Below are 23,910 nucleotides of genomic sequence, written 5' to 3' on the forward strand. Positions count from 1 at the left end.
TAGTCTACGTGCATGGGCATGGACTGGCAGACCAGTTGTGGGAATGTGGTACTCGACCCCACACTTTGTGACTGTAGTGGAGAATGTGGGCTTGGTGAGGTCTGGGAACTTGCCCAGCAGTTGATTAAACTCACATGCGCTAGACAGAGTCACCGTGGGGAACTTAAAGGGGAAGCAGGGTAATGACCTAAAGTGTTTGACATCCACAAGCCAGCAGTTGTTAAGATCAACTAACAGTTTTTGGACACACAGGAAAATTGTGCCAAGCAGAGGTGTAGCCAATTTAGCCAGGACAAAGTCCCATGTGTAACATGGCCCAGTGAAACAGTGTCACACATCGTGTTCCGTAAGTATGGATCCTGCTGCCGTTGGCAGCCTCCAGCGAGGTTTCATTGCTCTTTGCCTTCTCATCAATAGGCGATGCTGGCAGCACACCCACTTGAGCACCTGTGTCACACTGGAGGTGTTGCTCTGAAAGGGCGCCCATAATGAACAGTAGACAACCCAGGTAGGTGGAACCCACAGTGATCACAGCCTTCTTATGTCCCAATGTGCTGGCACAGTTGAAGCTGCAAGGTGGTCGGCACTTCCTAGCACTCGTACCAAAGTGAGTATGGTAAAAGCAAAGGCCTAGCATCGTCTGTTTCGCAGCCACGTGTGTCCTTGCGTTGGGCGTCTTGCTGACCAGGCTTATTGAGGTCGAGAAAGGAGGAATGATGCACCGCTGTCTGGCTGAGTGGAGACTATCGGCCATTTTAGCAAGCTCCCTGTCGTCCATCATGGGTGTATTAGACAGGATAATGTAAACTTGATCAGGCATTTGTTGCATGAAGAGTTCTTTAAAAATAAAACAAGGATGATGGTTTCCCAGGAGAGACAGCATATGGTCCATTATCTCTGATGGCTTAGCATCACCAAGACAGGGTAAGCACAGTGACTGTTCGGCATGCTCAATCTCTTATAATCCATAATTCTGTAAAAGGTGAGTTTTCGGTGATCGGTATTTATAGTGCTCAGGTGGGTGTTCAAGCAGACTCACCACTCACAGTTGTGGAATTGCTGAGTGATGCTGCCACCTAGTAGAGTTTGGTGTCATTTGCGGCGACTTCTTGCTGAGCAAATCTGTTTGTACAAATGAAGCAATGGCATACTGCTTCCAAAAATCCAGCAGCTTCAAAGCAAAATGTTCAATAAGTCTGGAATTGTCCTAGAGCATCAGGGTCACCAATGTAGGTTTTCTCAAATAAAATGAAGTGAGGCATTTTACGTTTAATGAAACCCGTAACACATTTTATTGAACACCAAAACCTAAACACAAACGTGCCTAAAATCTTTACATAATATCATTACATCTGGCCAGCCTCTTATAGTGAAATCCCGACTTAATATCGATGGTTGTGAATTATGTACATTTCTCCCAATTACGATATTATTTGAATTAACATCATTAAGTCTCAATAGTGTTCTTAAAACAAATTAATACAAAAGTGAACCTGAAGTTCAACCCATTACTTCCCAAAGACCTTGCAGAGTGAAGCCATCTTTCAATTTCTCGATTGCCAGTCCCAGTTCCTCAGAATAAACTGGTTCACGATCTTCTTGCTTATTTATAGAAAATATACAGAAACATATAACTTAGTCTTTCAAAATGTAACTTTCAAACTCAAAAACAGTAACTTTCCCCAAACAATAAGGCTGACCAACACCTCCATCCATGACAACTACTTTATCATTTCTGACAGTCATTTTATGCACAGACACTCCTGTGTCTCCACTCAGTGTATATAAGCCATCTTATGTGGGGGGGGGGGGGTGTGTGCGCGCACACACGCGCACGTATACACACACACACACACACACACACACAAGATAAGCACTATAAATATATTATTGTGCTCTTTTTCTTTTTGTGCTGCACTGGATCTGAAGTAACAATTATTTTTGTCCTTCTTTACAATTGTGTACTGAAATTGACATTAAACAAATTAGGAAAAACAGCTTTACTTAAGATATTTAAGATGTAATTACAACATATCAGTCTATTAAAGAAAGCTATAAATACCTTATTGGTATCTGCAAAATAAGCCTGAAACAGAAAACAAACAGAAATCAGAAAACTCTGCAGACTTTAAGCAGTCTCAGGACTTCACAGACACATGGGAAACTCATAACAGTTACCCTCCTAATCTCTTCTAAGGTCTCTACCAGAATGAATTTAAAAATAAAACCAATATCAAAATGCTACTCTTTCAAACCTTAAATTTGTTTCATTGTTACATGTTTTTTAATACCTCTCTCGTGTGTGGTACAACTTGAAAAAAGAAAAATCTCATAAGGTTTTACTTAACATCCTCATCCAAGTTTCACAGTGACATAGCCTCCCATCTACACATCAATTATCTCAGAAGCGCTCAGAATTAAACTAGAAAGCCAATGTAACCTCACTATTTAAAAATCAAGACATCAGGAAATTGGTCGAGTTAGCCTAATGCTGTTGGTGAAGAAAATGTTAGAAGTTGCAATAAAGGATAAAGAAAGGATATTTAGAAAATCTTAACTGGATGAGAAAAATTCAACATTATTTCCTGAAAGGGAAATAATGGTGACCAACCTATAGTGTGAACTAGTGGATGTGATGTTCTTAGATTTTCAGAGTCCATAATAAAATGTTAATATGCACAAGTAAGAGTGCATGGTTGTGTGCTAATACAGTGGAATGCAAAAGTTTGGGCACCCCTGGTCAAAATTTCTGTTACTGTGAATAGTTAAGTGAGTAGAAGATGAACTGATCTCCAAAAGTCATTAAGTTAAAGACGAAATATTCTTTTCAACATTTTAAGCAAGATTAGAGTATTATTACTGTTCTGTATAATTTTAGAGTGGGGAAAAAAGGAAAGGAGCACCATGCAAAAGTTTGGGCACCCCAAGAGATTTGTTTCTCAATTAAAGATTCTCAATAATTTTTACTAAGGTCTCAGACCTTAATTAGCTTGTTACGGCTATGGCTTGTTCAAAGTCATCATTAGGAAAGGCCAGGTGATGCAAATTTCAAAGCTTTATAAATACCCTGACTCCTCAAACTTTGTCTCAACAATCAGCAGCCATGGGCCCCTCTAAGCAGCTGCCTAGCACTCAAAAAAATTAAAATAAGTGATGCTCACAATGCAGGAGAAGGCTATAAGAAGATAGCAAAGATTTTTCAGGTAGCCGTTTCCTCAGTTCGTAATGTAATTAAGAAATGGCAGTTAACAGGAACGGTGGAGGTCAAGTTGAGGTGTGGAAGACCAAGAAAATTTTCCAAGAGAACTGCTCGTAGGATTGTTAGAAAGGCAAATCAAAACCCCCATTTGACTGCAAAAGACCTTCAGGAAGATTTAGCAGACTCTGGAGTGGTGGTGCACTGTTCTACTATGCAGTGACACCTGCACAAATATGACCTTCATGGAAGAGTCATCAGAAGAAAATCTTTCCTGCGTCCTCACCACAAAATTCAGCGTCAAAAGTTTGCAAAGGAACACCTAAACAAGCCTGATGCATTTTGGAAACAAGTCCTGTGGACTGATGAAGTTAAAATAGAACATTTTGGCTGTAATGAGCAAAGGTATGTTTAGAGAAAAATAGGGTGCAGAATTTCATGAAAAGAACACCTCTCCAACTGTTATGCATGGGGGTGGATTGATCATGCTTTGAGCTTGTGTTTCAGCCAGTGGCATGGGGAACATTTCACTGGTAGAGGGAAGAATGAATTCAATTAAATACCAGCAAATTCTGGAAGCAAACATCACACTTTCTGTAAAGAAGATGAAAAGAGGATGGCTTCTACAACAGGATGATGATCCTAAACGTATCTCAAAATCCACAATGGACTACCTCAAGAGGTGCAAGCTGAAGGTTTTGCCATGGCCCTCACAGTCCCCCGACCTAAACATAATCGAAAATCTGTGGATAGACCTCAAGAGAGCAGTGCATGCAAGATGGCCCATGAATCTCACAGAACTAGAAGGCTCTTGCAAGGAAGAATGGGCAAAAAGCCCCCAAACAAGCATTGAAAGCTGGCTACAGAAAGCGTTTACAAGCTGTGATACTTGCCGAAGGGGGTGTTACTAAGTACTGACCATGCAGGGTGCCTAAACTTTTGCTTCAGGCCTTTTTCCTGTTTTGTTATTTTGAAACTGTAAAAGATGGAAATAAAAAAGTAATCTTGCTTAAAATATTAAAGAAATGTGTCATCTTTAACTTTATGCCTTTTGGAAATCAGGTCATCTTTTACTCACTTAGCTATTCACAGTAACAGAAATTTTGACCAGAGGTGCCCAAACTTTTGCATGCCACTGTACGTACTGAAACTAGGTTAATGAACATCATCACTCTTATACTTAAATCCTCTAGCTTGGAAAGCTAAAATACATTCTGCATTGTTAACTGCTTGAACACATACCTGTAAGTATGCTTTCAGTGACTGGTGTACAAGACACCCAAATCTCTTTGTATAGCAAGAATTACCAAGATAGTTAAATAATAATCTGCCTTTTGGTTTTTCTTGCCCAAGTGGATTATTTCATATTGTTGGCCAGAAAGAATTACAGTCTGCAAGTCAGTGAATTTGATTGAATCAAGGACAGTGGAAGCAGACAGACAACTGCCTTTGTTCTTGCCATGAGGGAGGAAATGGACATTGCCATTTTATCAAAAGACTCCATTTGTGAGTTAGTCACTTGGCTTGATCAGTGTTTTAAAGTCAACACAATAATGGCTCAGGGAATCTGTTGGACAGGGATCACTTCCAAATAAGAAGATATTTGTGAGGTGTTCTTTGGTTGGATATAACATGCAGGTTTTTGACTGTTGGGGTCTGAATCTGATCTACGTGATTCAATCTAGTTGCTAGTTGAGAATAAAGAGTCATAGATTACCGACTGTCACTTGCTGGGAAGAGGGCAATAAATGGATGCTGGCCTGGAGCAGAGGAGCCAATAAAAAGGTGTTAAAGGTCAGACACATGACCTACAGCCAATGACGCTGGAATGTAATATTTGAATTGCTAAGGAATGAAGATAAAAGCAGATGCTTCAAGTGTGCTGGCACCCGCAACTCTGTAGAAGAACAACTAGCGTGGATGTGAATATGCGGAGATTCAAAATGGGGCTACGAGGAATACATGACCAGCAGCATAAACTTTTTAATTGATACTACATTTTCTGTTCTTTGACTGTTCATGGAAGATCAGGGAAACTTAGGTGCGCACACAGGTATTGGTTGTGTAAATTCATGTGTTCTTCCATTGAGGCAATAAAGGTACTTGTCAGTCAATACAGATTCTCTCTGTGCCTCACTGATCATTATTACAAGGAGTGATTCTTGTAACAATATTTAACCATATTATACTGCATCAGCAATGTTTTTGTGCATTCACTGTCACTGTCTAATTTGACTTAAAGCTTCTTTGTACCCAACTGACAATTCATAATACAACCAGTGTCACAAGTATAATTGTTTCCCTTAATCAAAGCATTGAAAAATATTATGAATACTCAAGGCCCATGTAGTACATCACTAATTGTTGCCTGTCACCTGAAAAGAGGCCATTTATTGTCACTTTCTTTCCCTATTCTTTCATGCCTTTTGGTTTTGAGAAATTTATTTCTCTCCTCCACAAAAATATTCAGTGACTTAATCTCCATAGCCCTCAGTAGTTGCAAATTTTACAGGTTCATCATCTAAGTGAGTAAATCTTATCTAACTTCAGTTCCAAATCTCTTGTTAATTATACATGATCTTGCTGTAACCAAACTTTGCAGTTTTGGTTTTTGTGCAGAAATCCATATTATATCAATAATTGCATCACTACAATTTCTACCATCAGGTAATATGGTTCTGTCTACAGAAATCTTCTAATAACAGGCAAGAAGTGTGCTGTTATACCTCCAACATCATATCTCTTTAGTTAACACTGGCTTTTGAATATTGATATGACTTCATGACTTGTTATAACATCTGCTATGTTGTCACTGGAGGAGAAGCAAAGTAATACAGTAGGCACAGTAGAAAATGAGGCAAGTAAACCCATTATAAGATTACCAGTTGATCTGGGGATCTGTGTACATACTGGATTGTCTGAACTTCCTAAGATTCTGTCTGATATTGCCTGGAAAATCCACTATTTTAGTTTTAAAATTAAGACAATCACTACTTTCAGTTATGTGGTAAAAGAAGACAAAAAAGTCTCATAGCCCCCTGCTAACTTATTTGTGATCTTTATGGACTTTATTATGGACTGAAACCTCATCATAACTGGCTTAACAGAAGAGCCTTTTTAAAACATTACCCAGATGAATCTGTAATCTGTTCTTTTTTCAATGTAAAATCAACTATATTTTCCAAAGTCGACAATTTAGGCTGAAATATCAACATCTTTATGTATTAATTTTAACTCACCACAAACGCATCAGTTGGTTCCTCTGGTTCAATTTCGACATCATCCTGAACTTGCTCAACTGTCAGGTCTTCTAGTGGCTGAGGCTGTAACAGTATGTAACAATCAAAAGACATAACTGAATTTTGATCCAGTGCAGACATTCTGAGTGGGGAAGGAATACAGGTCCACAATCCCTTATCCGAAATCCTTGGGGTCAGTTGCATTTCGGAATTCAAAATTTTTCGAACTTCAGAATCCCTCTTTATTGGTTCCGAGAACTCCCCCCCCGCCCCCGTGGTTACAAAAAACACTTATGCTCAAATCCCTTATTTAACCTGTCTCAGTGCGGGTGGACTTTAGGATCTGGTGGAGCTCCAGACCTATGCTCATCTTCCCGTATACTTTAAATCATCTCTAGATTACTTATAATACCTAATACGATGTAAATGCTATGCAAATAGTTGTTATACTGTATTGTTTAGGGAATAACGACAAGAATTTTTCTTTATTTCCAACAAAAACATTTAATAAAACATAAAAATATACAGCTTCAAACGAACGAACCAAATCAAACACATGGTAAATGACTTATTGGAATAAATGTAGAAGTCACTGTCACTATAAAATTTCAGTAACTTGTCTTTCTGTTTCTTTAAATCATATACAATGGTAGTTCCGACACCATATTCTTCAGTAAGACGTTGCATGATCAAGCCTCTGCAATAATTCCACTTTCTGCGTTATTGATAATGCTTCCTTCTCTCTTTCTCATTGTTACCCATAGGGGTATCTGCAGCTCTTTTTGACATTTTCACAGTAAAATTAAACACAAAGTCAACAGTGAACACAAAATACCAGCGAACAGCAAATGCACGTGTAACCAGTATGAGTGCTGAGCCACAACTGACGTCTAGAGACCTCTGCTAGTGCTGCCACTCACACCTGAGTAACGTCAGCAGTTGGTGGAAAAAAAAACGGTTTTCAAAGCTTTTTGGATTTCAGAATTTCAGATAAGGGATTGTGGACCTGTAATAACTTTATTACTCAGATTTTGAAATCACCAAGAATAACGTTAATTCCTTAGAAACATAGAACATTACAGCACAGAACCTGGCCCTTCTTGGCTGTGCTGAACCATTTTTCTGCCTAGTCCCACTGACCTGCACCTGGACCATATCCCTCCATATCCCTCTCGTCCATGTATCTGCCCAAATTTTTCTTAAATGTTAAAAGTGAGCCTGCATTTACTACTTCATCTAGCAGCTCATTCCACACTCCCACCACTCTCTGTGTGAAGAATTCCCCCCCAAAGTTCCCTTTAAACCTTTCCCCCTTCACCCTTAATCCATGTCCTCTGGTTTTTTTCTCCCCTAGCCTCAGTGGAAAAAGCCTGCTTACATTCACTCTGTCTATACCCATCATAATTTTATACACTTCTATCAAATCTCCCCTCACTCTTCTACGTTTCAGGGAATTAATTCCTAACCTAGTGGTCACCAACCGTTTTAAGTCCAAGATCCCCTACCTCGGCCTTAGTGAAAGGCGAGATCGACCCCAGATAGATTAGTTACACGCATGCGCACTGGAGCAGAAAAGACCAGAAGAAAAACCCCGCAACCCGTAAGTAGAAATAATGTATAAACACCAGGGGTACCCACCCTTTTTTTGCACCGCAGACCCGTTTAATATTGACAATATTCTTGCGGACTGGCAGACGGGGGGTGGGGGGGTGGTGTTAAACACGAGCGGAATACACCGGTACTCGAAGCAGGTTCCTAATATCCAATCTATTCCGAAATTTAGTTTTCACGGCTCTCGGCACTTAGCTTTTGTCCCGCTTGCTCATGTTTTTTCCGCTGAAAAATCTCAACGTGTTTGTCTTTAAGTGCAGGGTGCTTGGACCCAAGGTGCTGAAGCAGTTTTGAGGGCTTCATTGCCTCGGACAGCCTCCCGCCCACCCGCCACCAGATGCCTTGGCCAGGTGCGGCTGGTCGTGGGTGGGGTGAGAGGACAAAGTCAGGGCTGGTGGTCCCCGTACCAGGGCCGCGGTGGTCGTAGTTCTGAGTGACCAACCGAGCGAGGAGTGCGACAGGACACACCTACCCCTCCTTGTAGGATCTATCGGCCGACAAAAGTTTGTTTTAGTAGATCGCAGCGCAGTAGCTGCTCTGATACTTACGAAAAGCTGAACCCGAATTAGGTCATCTGCAAATATTTTAGCACCGGGTTCCCCACAAACACTGAGGCTGCACCCATCTGTCCGTACTCCAGGACGGTAGCAACGGCATTTCCTGCTGGCCGCCCGCGGCCAACCAGTGATCCCTGCCGCGAGCGTATCACTGTGTTTAGGCAACTGATGACCTCGTGTGTGGGCATGACAGGGAATGAGGAAAAGTGCAGCTGACTTATATTGTTTCCTCATGGCCCAGTGGTTGGGGACCACTGAATTACACTGTGTATTGCGGGGGAGTATTGTGCACTGGGCAGGAAGAGCAGAACTAAAACCCCACAACCCGGAAACAATCTCTCAACAGTATTTGTGTATTTATTTTTCATTTTTTTCGGGATCTACTGGGAAAGTCTCAAAGATCGACCAGTTGATCACGATTGACGGATTGGCGACCACTATCCTAACCTATTCAACCTTTCTCTGTAACTCAGTTTCTCAAGTCCCGGCAACATCCTTGTAAACCTTCTCTGCAATCTTTCAACCTTTTCCAAATTCAACCCTACTAAAATCTTATACAACCTCATCATAACATTCTAACTCTTACACTTAATGCTTTGATTTATAAAGGCCGATGCACCAAAAGCTCTCTTTACGACTCTATCTACCTATGACACCACTTTTAGGGAATTATGTATCTGTATTCCCAGATCCCTCTGTTCTACTGCACTCCTCAGTGTCCTACCATTTACCTTGTATGTTCTACCTTGGTTTGTCCTTCCAAAGTGCAAAACCTCACACTTGTCTGCATTAAACTCCATCTGCCATTTTTCAGTCCATTTTTCCAGCTGGTCCAAATCCCTATGCAAGCTTTGAAAAACTTCCTCACTGTACACTACACCTCCAATCTTTGTATCATCAGCAAATTTGCTGATCCAATTTACCACATTATCATCCAGATCATTGATATAGATGACAAATAACAATGGACCCAGCACTGATCCCTGTGGCACACCACTAGTCACAGGCCTCCACTCAGAGAAGCAATCCTCCACTACCACTCCCAAACTCACCTTTGGAATTCACTAATTAGCAATGAAAATAAAATCCAACCAGTTGCTTATAATAATAAATTTATAGAGCACTTTTCAGACAGATGATGTTGTTCAAAGTACTTTACAATGGAATAAAAGCACAAATATGAAAATAAATTAAAAAAATATAAAAATGAAAGACAAAAAGATGTTAGCTAAAATCAAGGTTAAATAAATAGGTTTTGAGCTGGTGCTTAGAAGTGTCAACTGAGTCTGCATCCCTTATATTATTAGGAATTGAATTCCACAGTTGAAGAGTTCAAAAAAGCTGACCTGCTAATTATCACTTGAGGGAAATCATTTAAATTTAAAGACCAATGGAAGAAGACCTGAGAGCTCAAACAGGATTATAAAAGGAAAACTATTCTGACATTTACTCCTGTCCCAGATGATTAAGAACTTTAAAAACAAGTAAGAGAACTTTAAAATCTATTCTAAAAGATAAAGGAAGCCAACGCAGAGTAGCAAATATGGAAGTGATATGTTGCCCCTTCATCCTGGCTTTGATTAAAAGTCTTAATGTGGTATTCTCAGTGAGCTGAAGTTTGTCAATAGATTGCTTTGGAAGGCCAGTAAAAAGTGCATTGCAGTAATCTTAGTCTATTCAATATAAAGATATTAATTCGTTTTCAGCATCATTATGTGACAGAAACAAGCGTACCTTTGCAATATTTTTTGCAGAGTAGGGAAATTGAGGATTATGGGAAAAAGGCAGGTAGGTGGAGATGAGTCCATAGCCAGATCAACCATGATCTTATTGAATGGAGAAGCAGGCTCGACGGGCAGGTGGTCTACTTCTGCACCTATTTCTTATGTTTTTATTAAGTATAGAAATGCTGTTCTGGTTATTTTCTTTATGTGGGATTTAAAATACAAATCTAAATCAAGAATAACACGCAGACTAGTTACTTTTGATTTTACTTGGAGAACCAAGTTCCCAAATTTATCAAGATTTATCTTTTGGCTTTGGAACCAATCAAAAGTATTTCAGTTTTATCTTCATTTTGTTTAAGGAAATTATTGCTCATCCATTTGTTTATTGCAGCCAGACCACAAGTCAAAGATAGGGTATTATCATCATCAGGCTCAACCGAGATAGACAATTGTGTGTCATTTGCATAACTGTGGAAATCCAGTTTATGCTCTCTAAAGATTTCTTTTTTATCCTTAGTGGGGCCACTGTGTTTAATATATTTGGCAAGTTAACAGTTATGACATTTACAATACAAAGGTTAATATTTTGAATATTACTATGACCTTATCAAGTAGCAGCTGGAATCCCCAAGGTAAATGATTATCAATACATAAAACAATCAAAACTATGATCTTTTGCATTTTACATTCCTCTACAGATTTTTTGGTAATTTGCAAGATTGACTTTGATATGCTACTACAGCAATCTAAAACCTGCATAACTTGTAGGACATGCACTGTCCTGTCCAGTCATGTTTGCTAGAGCAACATGAGTTATAAAATTTCTGTGCAGCTGTTTACAGCCTGTGGAATATTGTTATAATGAGAAAACAATTTTTTATTGTAAACTATTAACAGTTTCTTAAAACAATACCACATCAAGCACATCTCTTTTTCTATAGAGATTGGTTATTTGGTGTTAAATTGAAAGGAATATGCTTTAAACCTTATGAGAAGTTGTGAAAAAAGGAACTTGCAAGAAGAAAGCACATGCTTGCATCCAAGATCACACATCATGATCTGCCAAAGGAACAAACAGATTTACTTAAATTTGTCAAACATAACACTAACTTGCCCGCTCACTTGCCTTCCATTCCTTAGCTCTGCTTTGATTTTTATTTTCAGTCTTTATCGAGTTTCCTTTTGAGTTTCTGTGCTCCAACGTGCAAATTGCCCATCTCAATTAATGAGTTCCAGATCTTAATTAATTGTATTAAAAATGTTTGTGACTCTAAAAAAGGAGAGATGCTAACTTGATTGTGGCAAATTCTATTCAACAATCTGCAATCTAAAAGGGCCCAGAGGAACAGATGTTAACCAACATCATCAGAACACCCCAGATCTCATTTCCAATTTACATCTATTTCCTTAGCAAATGTCTCCAGTTTCAACCCATGTGGATTCCTGTTGAATCCTTTTCCTGATCGTTCAGATCTACTTAAAAATCAAAGACAAGTTCAAAATACATAGCATTGGCAAATGATTATTGTCACACTCCAAAATCTTTGCTTTGATACACATATGCTCTTGACCTCCCTCTGTATCATCACAAACTCACTGTATCTGAAAGTTACCCTGATCCTCAGCTCTATTTTATCTTTTGCCATCGTTGGTATTTCATTCAGACATCAAAGATCACAATGAATTGTGCTGAGGGGTAAATGTCTTGGAACATTTCTCCCTCCATAGATGCTACCTAACATGTTATGTTGCTGGTATTTCCTTTTTTTATTAAATAAGATGAATGGTATCATGGCTAAGAGAAAACAACAAGAAACTTATGTTCATTTGGCTGTCCTGACTTATCTAACAGATCAGAGTAGTTAGATGCTTGTCCCCTTAAAAAAAATCACATTCTATGAAATCTAAATAATAGCACAAAACAATGGGTCATAATGTTTTAAATGCAATAAATACACACCTTTTCCTCCATTTCATATTGGACCCCAAAGATCGGACAGGCAGAGTAAACTTTATGCAAAGAGTTTATCTCTTTAACTGCCTCTTGAAGTTTCTCCATAGGATCAATTTTAAAGCCAAGCACATATCCTCCACTCTAGAAATAACAAGAACTTTTACAATAACTCCTACTGATATATTCACTTATTTACAATGATGCAAATGTAAAGAGGGTTTCTTCTTTTTTGTTAACTAGCAGGAATGCTAATTTACTGATAACGAGAATGGTATTCCTTTGTAAACCAAATGGGGATTAATGTTCTTTCTTCTGAGTCTGTAAGCTTTTGTTGACGGGCTTTTGGGCAGATCGGCGCGAGGGGGTCGAGAGAGAGGACGCAATGCTCTAAGCTGGGCGAGGATCGGACCCCAAAGGGGGGTCCAAGGCCGGGAGATTCTCCGAGGACGGGGGGGGGGGGGGGGGGGGATGAAGCTAGATGTGCTTGGTTGACCACTCGGAGGGTCCTGAGCTGTTTGGAGAGTCCGAGGAGTTCGGAGGGTCCTGAGCTGCGAGTCGAGGAGTTCGGAGGGGATCGAATGGTGGCCAGAAGACTTCAGAAATTGAGCTCCAACGGCTGTGCACGTAGTGGTTTGGACTTTGATAAGTTTGGCGCCTTTTCTTTAATTTTCTCTTCATATATACTGTATCGTTATTAATCACTTAGTTATAGTAACCTTTATAAATTGTACTCATTTAATCGCATATGGTGTACTGTCTGTTTTGGGTGAGGCGGGGACCTCACACAGCATCCACACCAGCTGATTACCCAGTTTGGCGGGGCCGAAAGCTACTCCCCCTAGACGAGAACCTGAGCGAGCCTGAGGCGACCCAGAGGGTTACATTGTGGGGTGCTCGTCCGGGATTGATTTCTGTGGAAGCTGTGTGATCACCCTCTTTAAATTGTGTCTGCGGCGAAGAGCTGGTGTGTCTTTGTGGGTGTGTGATTGCTGGTTATCGCTGCGTGTGTGTTGGGTGGGGTGGCTGCTGTTGTTAGCCTCGAGGTCGTTGTTCGAGTTCCAACTAGTTCTGACGAAATGGTGGTGGGACCATGGGTTGTCCGTACTGTTTGGAGAGTGAGGAGTGACAGGTTGGGATGTTTCAGCAGTGGTGGGCTCCGCCCGGTTATTGGAATAATGTCCAGCCCTAAAGGGGCGGAAGTGTGGGCGGAGCGGACCCCTCAGTTGTTGGGTGAGTGGCAGTGCTTGGCTGAGGAAAAGCGACAGGGACGGGTTGAAAGTTTGAGTAGACGGGCTGGTGACTTTGTTAGAACTGTCGGGCGCAATTACCTCGAAGTGACCGCTGCCAGTTCTGGGAAAGTGTGGGAAAATGCGTGTGGTTTGACTGGAAGTCAAATGCCGCAGCTGGGGGGCTTATCATATCCGTGGCAGGAGATTGGTGGGAAGTTTTTAGGGTATCCCTTTTTGCCTAGGGGGGCAGATAAATTGCTTGTGGTGCCAAGGGGATCTGTCAAGGGGATCAGTTGTTCCGTTGATTCGAGAGGTGTCGGGAAACTTAGAGGAGGCCCAGTGGGGGAACGGCTTGGGGTCTCTGGGGGAGCACATTCCCAGCAATGTACCAAGGAACTCCCGAAAGGAACAGACCCTATTCCTGAAGGCTTAGAGGGGCCATGCGCACAGGTGTTGTTACGGATGGATGGAAGTCAAGTTAAAGCCATCCTCGACACCGGGGCGCCGGTGAAGTTGCTGTACAGTTTGTTTCATAACCGTTATTGGAAGCATTTACCCTTGACAACATTGAGGACACTGGAGATTCGGGGTACCAGTGCCGGTGATTATCCAGACAACGGTTGTTGGTCAGTGAAAATGGAGTTCTTAGAGGCAAATGTGGAGGAGACTGAGGTTCATGATTCGTTAATGCTGATGTGTCCGGACCCTGTTGAGACGGGCAGCGTTCCTGTTCTAGAGAGAACCAAAATCCTGCTGGTGCGCTTGGGAGCCTGCCCGGAGGAGGCGGGTGAGCGCTGTTTGGAGGCATTGTCGATGCACCCAGAGTTTCGAGCTGCTTGTGCGGACGTGTGTAGCAGCATTGGGCTGATACCGAATTCAAACAAGAGCCAGTGGTGTTACGGCCTGGGGGAAGTATCTGAGGGTGAGACCCTCTTCGTGGACGCTGCGAAATACCACAAGGGAGGGGAGTTGACTGCTGAAGACACCTCGGAGAGAGAGAGGTTGCGGCGACTGGCCCCTACAGCCGTGGAAGATGTAGGCAGCGTGTGTATGGATTATATTGCTTTGAAGAGGCGCACTGTCAGTGACCAGAATATGGCCCTGAGGGCCAGAGAGGCGATGGCCTGTCTGAGTGGTGTGAAGTGGTTTAAGGTGCTGGATCTGAGGAGTGGATGTTGCCAGATCCCGATGAGTGGGGCCGACAAGGAGAAGACGGCCGTTATAAATTCCCTAGGAGTCTTCGGGTCCGAAAAGATGCCACAGGGCATATCTGGAGCCCTTGCAACCTTCCTGCGGGGCAGGTGGAAGACCATAGGGGATGTGGAGGCGTTTGGAGTTTTGGTGTATGTGGATGATCTCTTGGTATTTGGATTTGCCTCAGGAGAATATGAAGTGAGGTCGTTGCAGGAGCAGCTGAGAACTACCAAGTTAAAGTGTTTTCGGGACACGTGCCAGGGCTGGCGAAGGTCGCAGCTCGTGAGAGACTGTCTCTACGGAATCAAGTTTGATATGAAGACGGAGAGACTGGAGAAAGTGATCTGGAACCATTCGGAAGACTTACAAGTTGGAGAGAATGAAGAAAGTTGTCTGACTGAGGGTAATAGCAAACTGAGAACCCGGAGAGGGGAGTTTGCGGAGGTGAAGAAATTACAGACGAATCTCAGCAGAGAGAAGCGGAAGCTTGAAGGGAACCTGAAGATGACCATCGACAGTTCAAATGAAGTGCAAAACCTGAAAGTTGATCTGGAAGAAGTCATGAGGAAGAAAAAGCTGGAGAGAAGTGCAGTGAATACTGAACAGGAGGCTGAAGAGACTGCGGGAGCAGTGCAGGCCACGTGTTTCCGTTTGGAGAAGATCAAACAGCAGCTACCGATCACAGGAATGAGGAAGAATACAGATTCGATGGATGATGTGCTGGATGTGTGGTACATGCTGCCTTTTGCTGACTTTCCCTCGATTGAGGAAGAGACCTTTGGCCCTTCTCCCATTGAGTCAGGTGTAGCGGGGAGGGTTAGCTGTGTGCAGTGTGGGGCATGAGTGAGAGGTTGAGAGAGGAGTTGGTAGTGGGCCCAAGGTATCCCCAGTTGTGTCCGAGCCTGAAGGGTTTAGGTGAGGGGGTACGGAGGCCTCAGAAGGGTTAGGGAACTCCCAGATAGTTGGCCTAAGTAGCGCCTGAGGAACAGGGCGTGAGGGTTACTGTGTGGGGAGGAGATGTCACTGTTTGTGCTTGGGTTACGGTGTGTTGGCAGGAAAGGTGGCGAGTTATTTAGTAGTCATGAGGACATGACTTTTATTTGGTGGAGGGAGAGTGTAAAGAGGGTTTCTTCTTTTTTGTTAACTAGCAGGAATGCTAATTTACTGATAACGAGAATGGTATTCCTTTGTAAACCAAATGGGGATTAATGTTCTTTCTTCTGAGTCTGTAAGCTTTTGTTGACGGGCTTTTGGGCAGATCGGCGCGAGGGGGTCGAGAGAGAGGACGCAATGCTCTAAGCTGGGCGAGGATCGGACCCCAAAGGGGGGTCCAAGGCCGGGAGATTCTCCGAGGACGGGGGGGGGGGGGGGATGAAGCTAGATGTGCTTGGTTGACCACTCGGAGGGTCCTGAGCTGTTTGGAGAGTCCGAGGAGTTCGGAGGGTCCTGAGCTGCGAGTCGAGGAGTTCGGAGGGGATCGAATGGTGGCCAGAAGACTTCAGAAATTGAGCTCCAACGGCTGTGCACGTAGTGGTTTGGACTTTGATAAGTTTGGCGCCTTTTCTTTAATTTTCTCTTCATATATACTGTATCGTTATTAATCACTTAGTTATAGTAACCTTTATAAATTGTACTCATTTAATCGCATATGGTGTACTGTCTGTTTTTGGGTGAGGCGGGGACCTCACACAGCAGCCACACCAGCTGATTACCCAGTTTGGCGGGGCCGAAGGCTACTCCCCCTAGACGAGAACGAGCTGAGCGAGCCTGAGGCGACCCAGGGGGTTACACAAATATAATCAGAATCAATCAAGTACTTGCTGGTTTCCAACAGAGCAATCACATTATTCACTGCTCAGCTTATGTTCCTTGCAACTAGCTCTCTTTAACATGTTCATCAACATTCCTTTATTTCTTTTGTCTTTTATCTAAACTGAGCGGTAACTCACAGGAACAATTTGGCCTACAGCACACCTTTCAGTGTGGAACAGCCACTTCAAATCTCTGCAGTTATGATTAATTCCACTCAGACAAAACCTGAGGCTAGAATTGAAAGGAGGTCCCTGGACCAGGGAGGAAGTAGCAGAAAATGCCACAATGCCACCCTTGTCCACGTGAGTTCATCGAAACAAAATACATCATGAAAAATAGCACATTTTTAGATTTATTTTTACCATTATTTTTAAAACAAATTGTCAACATTATCATATTAAGAACTTACTTGTTGTGAACTTTCTATAACAAGTGCCAGCCCAAATTTTGAGTCCCTGATCTTTATAGATCGCTGGAATGAAACATCAAATAAACTTTATGCCACACATGTATCACAAGATAACCAAACATGTCAAAAACTCCAGACACTTAAACCACAGAATCAGATATCTGATTAATTTTTAGGAACAAAGATTATGTAAATTCAATTTTGAAACTGAGATTATCTGTATCTTGATTAATTTGGACCTCAGTTATATTAAACCCTTACTTTTGAGCTTCAACTTTCCTTGGGTTAAATAAATGGGAGACTCTGAAAAGAGCAAAAAAACTTTTTAAAAAGCACAAAAGTTGAACCAAAAAATGAACACGCCTTCTCCCATTTGCAAATTATGCAGCCACATTGTTTTATACAGTTCAAGCTATTCACTTAAGTTATCATTTCAACTAAGTTTTAAAAATATAATCTTTTAATCACACCTAGGAGTAAGCTTTTATCATAATAGGCCAGTATTTGCATCCAAATCAGGAAGTACTGTACTAGCTGGGAACCAGAGCTCTAGTCATACACTTCATGACTTCATGCTAACACCCAGTAGCAGCCTCAGAGTGACGTCCCTCACATGATCCCTTCTCCAATTTAGCAATAGGTTATATCAGACCAAAAAGTAAGGAGTTCTATAAATTTGTTTCAAATCATTAGACTAATGGAAAACACTAAGTGCATCAAAAAATAAAGCTCCCTGGATAAAACTAACCATCCAACTGACTGCTTTAATTTCATTATAAAAATACTACCGGTAATACAAAATCCAAATAAAATAATTAGATGAAAATGTCACTCTATAAAAATCACATTTATATTCTTTAGATTATATTCTAATATTTCTTTAATAAGGTACAATATTTTGAGAAAGAAGATTATGCTTGTCATATGAAAGTAAATAAAACTTACAATTTGAAGATAGGGAATGCTAACATTGAAACTATCATTCATATTTGCGTGCCATACAATCCGAACATTTGTAATAAAAAATGTTCCCAGATTGCCCTATAGAGAGAGGAAAACACATATGACTTTTATTTATTAAAAACTGAACTATCAAAAACAAAATCTACTACAAAATCTATTAAGTTACAGAGAAAGGTTGAACAAGTTAGGTCTCTATTCATTGGAGCGTAGAAGGTTGAGGGGGGATTTGATCGAGGTATTTAAAATTTTGAGAGGGATAGATAGAGTTGACGTGAACAGGCTGTTTCCATTGAGAGTAGGGGAGATTCAAACTAGAGGACATGATTTGAGAGTTAGGGGGCAGAAGTTTAAGGGAAACACGAGGGGGTATTTCTTTACTCAAAGAGTGATAGCTGTGTGGAATGAGCTTCCTGTAGAAGTAGTAGAGGCCAGTTCAGTTGTGTCATTTAAGGTAAAATTGGATAGGTATATGGAAAGGAAAGGAGTGGAGGGTTATGGGCTGAGTGCGGGTAGGTGGGACTAGGTGAGATTAAGGGTTCGGCATGGACTAGGAGGGCCAAGATGGCCTGTTTCCGTGCTGTGATTGTTATATGGTTATATGGTTACAAATCCCAATTCAACCTAATGAAGCTACTCTTTACTGTATATAACATGGAATATAACATACCTGATCACTTGATAGATTCCAAACACCATTAACTTTATCATAAACCTGTTCCTGTGGTAGAAGTCTTAACTGCTTGTTTTGGATGAGAGCGCCTCTTAACTTAAGATCTCTATAAATTTTTGATGTCTCATATGCTCTGTAAAGAAGATGAATTAGGTGTGAATTAAAAAAATAAGCATTTGCAATTTATCAGCATCAGATAACAAGACTGTATTGTTCAATGATGAAATTGGCTGAAGTCAGTATGGTTTCCTTAAGGGGAAATCTTACCTGACAAATCTGATGGAATTCTTTGAGCAAATAACAGGCAGCATTGACGAAGGAGAGGCAGTGAATGTTGTTTACTTGGATTTTCAGAAAGAAGGCTTTTAAGAAGAGGCTGGTAAACAAGATAAGAACCCATGGTATTATTTGAAAGATACTACCATGGACAGAAGATTGGCTGACTGACAAGAGGCAAAGAGCCTTTTTGTGCCTAGTGATTATCTACAGGGGTCAGCGTTGGAACAGGTACTTTTCACATTATATGGCAAAGATATAGATAATGGAATTGATGATTTTGTGGCCAGATAAAAAGGACAAAGATGAGGAGGAGTTTCTTTAGTTAAAAGGTAGTGAATCTATGGAATTCATTGTCATAGATGGTTGTGGAGCCCAAGTCATTGGGTCTAGATAAAATGGAGGTTGATTAAAGCAGATGTTCTTGATTAGTAAGGGTCTCAAAGGCAGTAGAATGAGGTTGAGAGGGATAATAAATCAGTTACGATGAAATGGCAGAGCAAACTTGATGGACTGAATGGCCTAATTCTGCCCAATATCTTCAAGTATAATGTTACTTCATTAACCAGCCAGAACTTTATCACTTATAATTTTAACAAAGGAATAAAATCTCATTAACTAAGGGACTTGTCACATCACTGTAAAATTGACTTGACTGTGAATATTTACTTTTCACATCTATTTTTGAATTCTGAAAATTTATAGCAGAAAAAAAGTATTTTGTTTATTGCAAAAATTAAACATTAATAGATACAGAAGTCTTTTGTCAGAAGTACTAAAAATGCAATAGTTAGCAACAATGCAATCAACATCATTTTGTAACCAGCAATCTTCTGAAGTTTCAAGTTTCATTGACAATTAGTGTCAGCTGGCTATTTGATGGACAAGCAGAGCCAATTATGAATCTTCCCTCATACAGTTTCTGTACGTACACAGGGGAAATGCCAGGCAAATTTTCTTCTTTGATCAGTCTCAAGAAAATTGTTGTGGAGAATATACAGATCTTTCAGGCACATCATACTATAGAAGCAGTAATAGGCCACTGCATGTGGTCTTACATTTAATAAGGATGTGGTTGACCTTTAGTGTCATTAACACTTTTCATGTACTGACCTTACATTCTTTGATCTCTCTTGTCCAAAAGTATATTGATCCCTGAGCCACAAGCATAGCTATCAAATATTTGGTCTAATTTATTCAGAAGAGGTCAGAAAAGTAATATAATTGAATTCAAAATATTGTGTGACATTCTGAATCCTCCTAATCCTGATAATGATTTGTAAGATCTTTTTATACAGCCTGTAATTTTATCATCCATATTCCTGATTTTAATAATAGGAGAACTCAATTTCAGCACTAAAGTGTACTTTCACTTATATACAATATTAATAACCCTGAATTCTACAACGCTATTTTGAAAAAAAAGTATTTCTAAAAGTTATATAGCTCCTTTAATGTAGCATAACATAACAAGTTTCAATGCATTATCTAAAATCTGGCACAAATCCACATTGGTGAGGTATTATAGAATTATATATTTATATAGTATATACATGTGTGTGTGTGTGTGTGTGTATGTATATATATAGTATTATATAGTTCGAAGAATTGTCTTAGTGAAAGCAGAGAATTAAGAAATTTATTTCAGAGCTAATTGCCTGGATGGCATGTGATAAAACGGTTTACAGCAGAATGACTGAAGGTCAGAGTTTTGAGAAGTTGCAGATATGCGGAACTATGAGAGATCATGGAGATTGGAAGGAACTAAGTCACATGGCACAGAAACAGGTCCTGTGGCCACCATAACTAGTTGCAAGATGGTCAACAACTTATACTAATCCCATTTACCAGTACCTGGTCTGTAGCCTTCTATGCTTTGGCAAGTCACGGTGTTTTAAATATAAGATACTTTTTAAATATTGTGAGAATACATTCCTCCAACACCCACTCAGGCAATGTATTCCACATCCCAAACATCTGGATAAAAATATTCTTTCTCAAATCCCCTCTAAACCCCTGACCCCAAACCTCTGCCCTTTAGATTAGACATCTTTGGTATTGGAAAAATGTCCTATTGATTGCTGTATTAATGCTCATAATTTTTATACTGTTTGAGGCTTCGCCTTTCAAAAAAAGGTAAACAAACATCTAATTTCTCCTCATAGCTGAAGTACTCCTATTCCGGGCAACAACGTGATGGGGCTCCTTTGCACCCTTTTCAGTGCAATCACGTATGTCAAGTGGGGCAAACACAGTCTAGTCTTGATGAAGGATCCTCAACCGAGCGTTTTCCCCCCACAGATGTTTTTGATTGGCTGAGCTCTTCCAGAATTTTTGTTTGTCGTATTGTGAAGTTGTTCGAATACATCTATACATCGAATACATGGTTAATAAAGGCAAGTGTTCTGTATGCCATCTTCACCATCTTAGCTACTTGTACTGCCACCTTCAAGAATCCTGGGACTTGTACACTAGGGTTGCTCTGTTCCTCAATATTCCCTTGGTCCTACTATTCATGGTATAGGTCCTATCTTTGTGACCTCTCAAAGTACTTCACCTCACAGAGAGATTAAATTCCATCTGCCATTTCTCTGCTCATTTTACCAATTGTGGCTCAAGTCATGTTATTTGCAAATGTTTTAATCATTCCAACCAGTCACATCAAAAATAAACAAGGTGGTTTCCAGCTTTGTTCCTTCTGGCAAACTACTGGTCCTTACAATCACTAAATTTATATTTCATCCTTTGACTCTTATTACCAAACAAACTTTGGATCCAATTTGCCAACTTGCCTTGCATCTGGACTGTAGCATTTTGGAACAATTTCACACAAGGGCTTTGTCAAGGTTCTTATTTGTCCATTTAGACTATATTGAACTCACAGTTTTCATCATTTTATTATTTCTTCAAAAAACTCAATTTGTCTGTCCCAATCTCTCACCAGCAAAGCTTTGCTGAGTATCTCTGACCAAAACCCTGCCTTTCCAAATGTTTATTGATTCTGTTCAGAACTTTTCTCAATACCTTCCCTACCGATTGTGCTAGTCTGGCAGGCCTGTACTCACTCACTTGCTGTCTTTTTGAATAAAGGAACATTTGTTGGTCACAAAACAACTGGGACCTCAGCTATGCTTACCGTGGCCTACTGCAGTAAAATGGATACATCTTATTAGGCTGAGGATTTATCCAGCTTTAAACCCACCAAGATATCCAATACTTCCTCCTCTTTGGAATTTCATTTTTGCCCTCCCTGAACTATCCAAATATAATATCAAACAACGTGATGCATACAGATGCAAAGAATTCATTTAAGATCTCACCTACTTCTTCTGGCTCCACCCATAAGTTGTTCTTTTGATGTCTCAGGTAATTGGAAGTGGTTTATTATTGTCACATGGATTGAGGCTTTATCCACACTTGACTGAATAATTTTGAAAATGCCAGTTTAGTGTAAAAACGATAGGCGTCCCCATCTAGCGTTTTTGAAAATACCTGGGTCCACATTAAAACGGGAATTTGGGCGAATCCCCTCCTACCGGGCATGCACAGGACACATCCAGAAAACAAGCAACACATTTGGTGTTGAATCTCACTGTGAAAGTGCGCGTTTGTCCAGTTACAGACTAGAAAAACTTAAAACAAAATTGCCAAACGATGGACAGCTGTTGGCTCTTGCACAGGAGGACTTAAAAATAATAAAAAACAAATACTGGAGCGTATGGAGGCAACCAACAGGAAGTTCACGGACAGTATGACCCGGCTGACAACAAACATTGAAAAACTGACTAACTCTGTTGCATTAATAAAGCACTTTGTTAAATGTATAAAACATGTCTGCATCAGTGTTATCTTATATTGTTACGTACTCGTGACACATGACAGTGGTACCCTTGTCACGTGACTGGGGTTGAAGCTATACTGGACTTGAAGTAATGGTCTTGTGATGGTGGAGTGATGTCATTTTCCCGCCAGTAGAGATCATGTGACAGGTTTTTTTTACAGGTTATAAAAGGAAGACCCCACCCTGTGAGGAGGGGCAGTTCGTGGCTGGATTTGCCATGTTGACTTCATGCCACTGCATGATTTAATGTGATGACGCAGTTTAGTTGAAAGATTAAGTTTTATCTAATGCCTAAAGTTTAAAAGGTCATTGCCAGCAGTTTCTTTACAATACTGCTAGTTGAGAATCAGTGGAGAGTGAAGATCGGAGTTCGGGAGTTAAAGATCAAGGAGAATCGATTTTCGACGGTGCAATGGGTTCGACCTTGTTTAATCCTTATTCGGAAGGAATTCGTTGACTGTTCTCGTGTTAATCTCTGCGGGATAGCAGAATAGATTGAGGACTGTGTGATAAAGGAAAGGTCAGCGCCTTTAAGCCGTTTCGTTTCATTTCGTTTCGTAAATTTTTTGTGGGAAAAAGTTTGACTTCGGGGACTGAAGCAAAGCAATGTGAAAGAGAATTTAAATCGTCTTAAAAAGTCTCTCCCTTAAATGGGCCGTGAGCATTTCGAACTTTTGGCAATACTACTTTAAAGAACTGTTTTTGCAACATCGCTTTAAGAACTGTTTAAGCTGCCGCACAGCAGCTGATTTCCGGTTACGTTGTTTGTTTACTTTTGGGGGGTTTGTTTTCAGTGTATAATAAACGTGTTATTTGTTATATAAACCCTTGCCTAACTCATATATTTATTGTTGCCTGAATACGTAACAATATTTCCATACAATGTTACATTAGGCTGTTACACATCTATTGTCAGAGAAGTACTTGCATAAATAGGTAAAACTACCTTCATACGAGCAAGACAGAAAACAGGGCAAAGTGAGTATACTTACTCAGTAAGTTATGGGTCAAAGTATATGGTGAGTACATTTCTAATTTTTCTGGCTTCAGTCTCATTGACATCTGTTCTGAAATTGTTAGGTTATATGGGGGAGTTGCGTTCAAGACAACAATGAAATGCCGCCATCTGTTCTGGCATGTCATGACAGCGTTTTTAGAACTCTCCGGTTACCCCATCCACACTACTCTTGCCCAAGCTGCGTTTTCAAATTTACACACTCTGGAGGGTGTTT

General features: G+C 40.6%; 1 protein-coding gene across 4 annotated transcripts in view; it reads right to left on the reverse strand.

Moving 5' to 3' along the window:
- The window catches only part of bbs5 (Bardet-Biedl syndrome 5), a 65,056-nt gene that overhangs the window by 4,996 nt on the left and 36,150 nt on the right, over positions 1–23,910 (reverse strand). Inside the window, exons 6-13 of one of the 4 annotated variants that reach the window (XM_059966640.1) lie at positions 18,559–18,694; positions 17,874–17,969; positions 16,929–16,991; positions 12,291–12,425; positions 6,436–6,519; positions 4,116–4,172; positions 2,063–2,086; positions 1,511–1,602 (exon numbers count right to left, since the gene is read on the reverse strand). In XM_059966640.1, coding sequence (XP_059822623.1) covers positions 4,128–4,172; positions 6,436–6,519; positions 12,291–12,425; positions 16,929–16,991; positions 17,874–17,969; positions 18,559–18,694 — 559 coding nt within the window. In that variant the 3' untranslated portion in view covers positions 1,511–1,602; positions 2,063–2,086; positions 4,116–4,127. Of the gene's footprint in view, positions 1–1,245; positions 1,603–2,062; positions 2,087–4,115; positions 4,173–6,435; positions 6,520–12,290; positions 12,426–16,928; positions 16,992–17,873; positions 17,970–18,558; positions 18,695–23,910 lie in introns of those variants that run through there. The other 3 variants (XM_059966638.1, XM_059966639.1, XM_059966641.1) reach the window with 3 other exon arrangements.

The sequence above is a fragment of the Hypanus sabinus genome, chromosome 4 (assembly GCF_030144855.1).
Source record: "Hypanus sabinus isolate sHypSab1 chromosome 4, sHypSab1.hap1, whole genome shotgun sequence".
Classification (NCBI taxonomy): domain Eukaryota; kingdom Metazoa; phylum Chordata; class Chondrichthyes; order Myliobatiformes; family Dasyatidae; genus Hypanus; species Hypanus sabinus.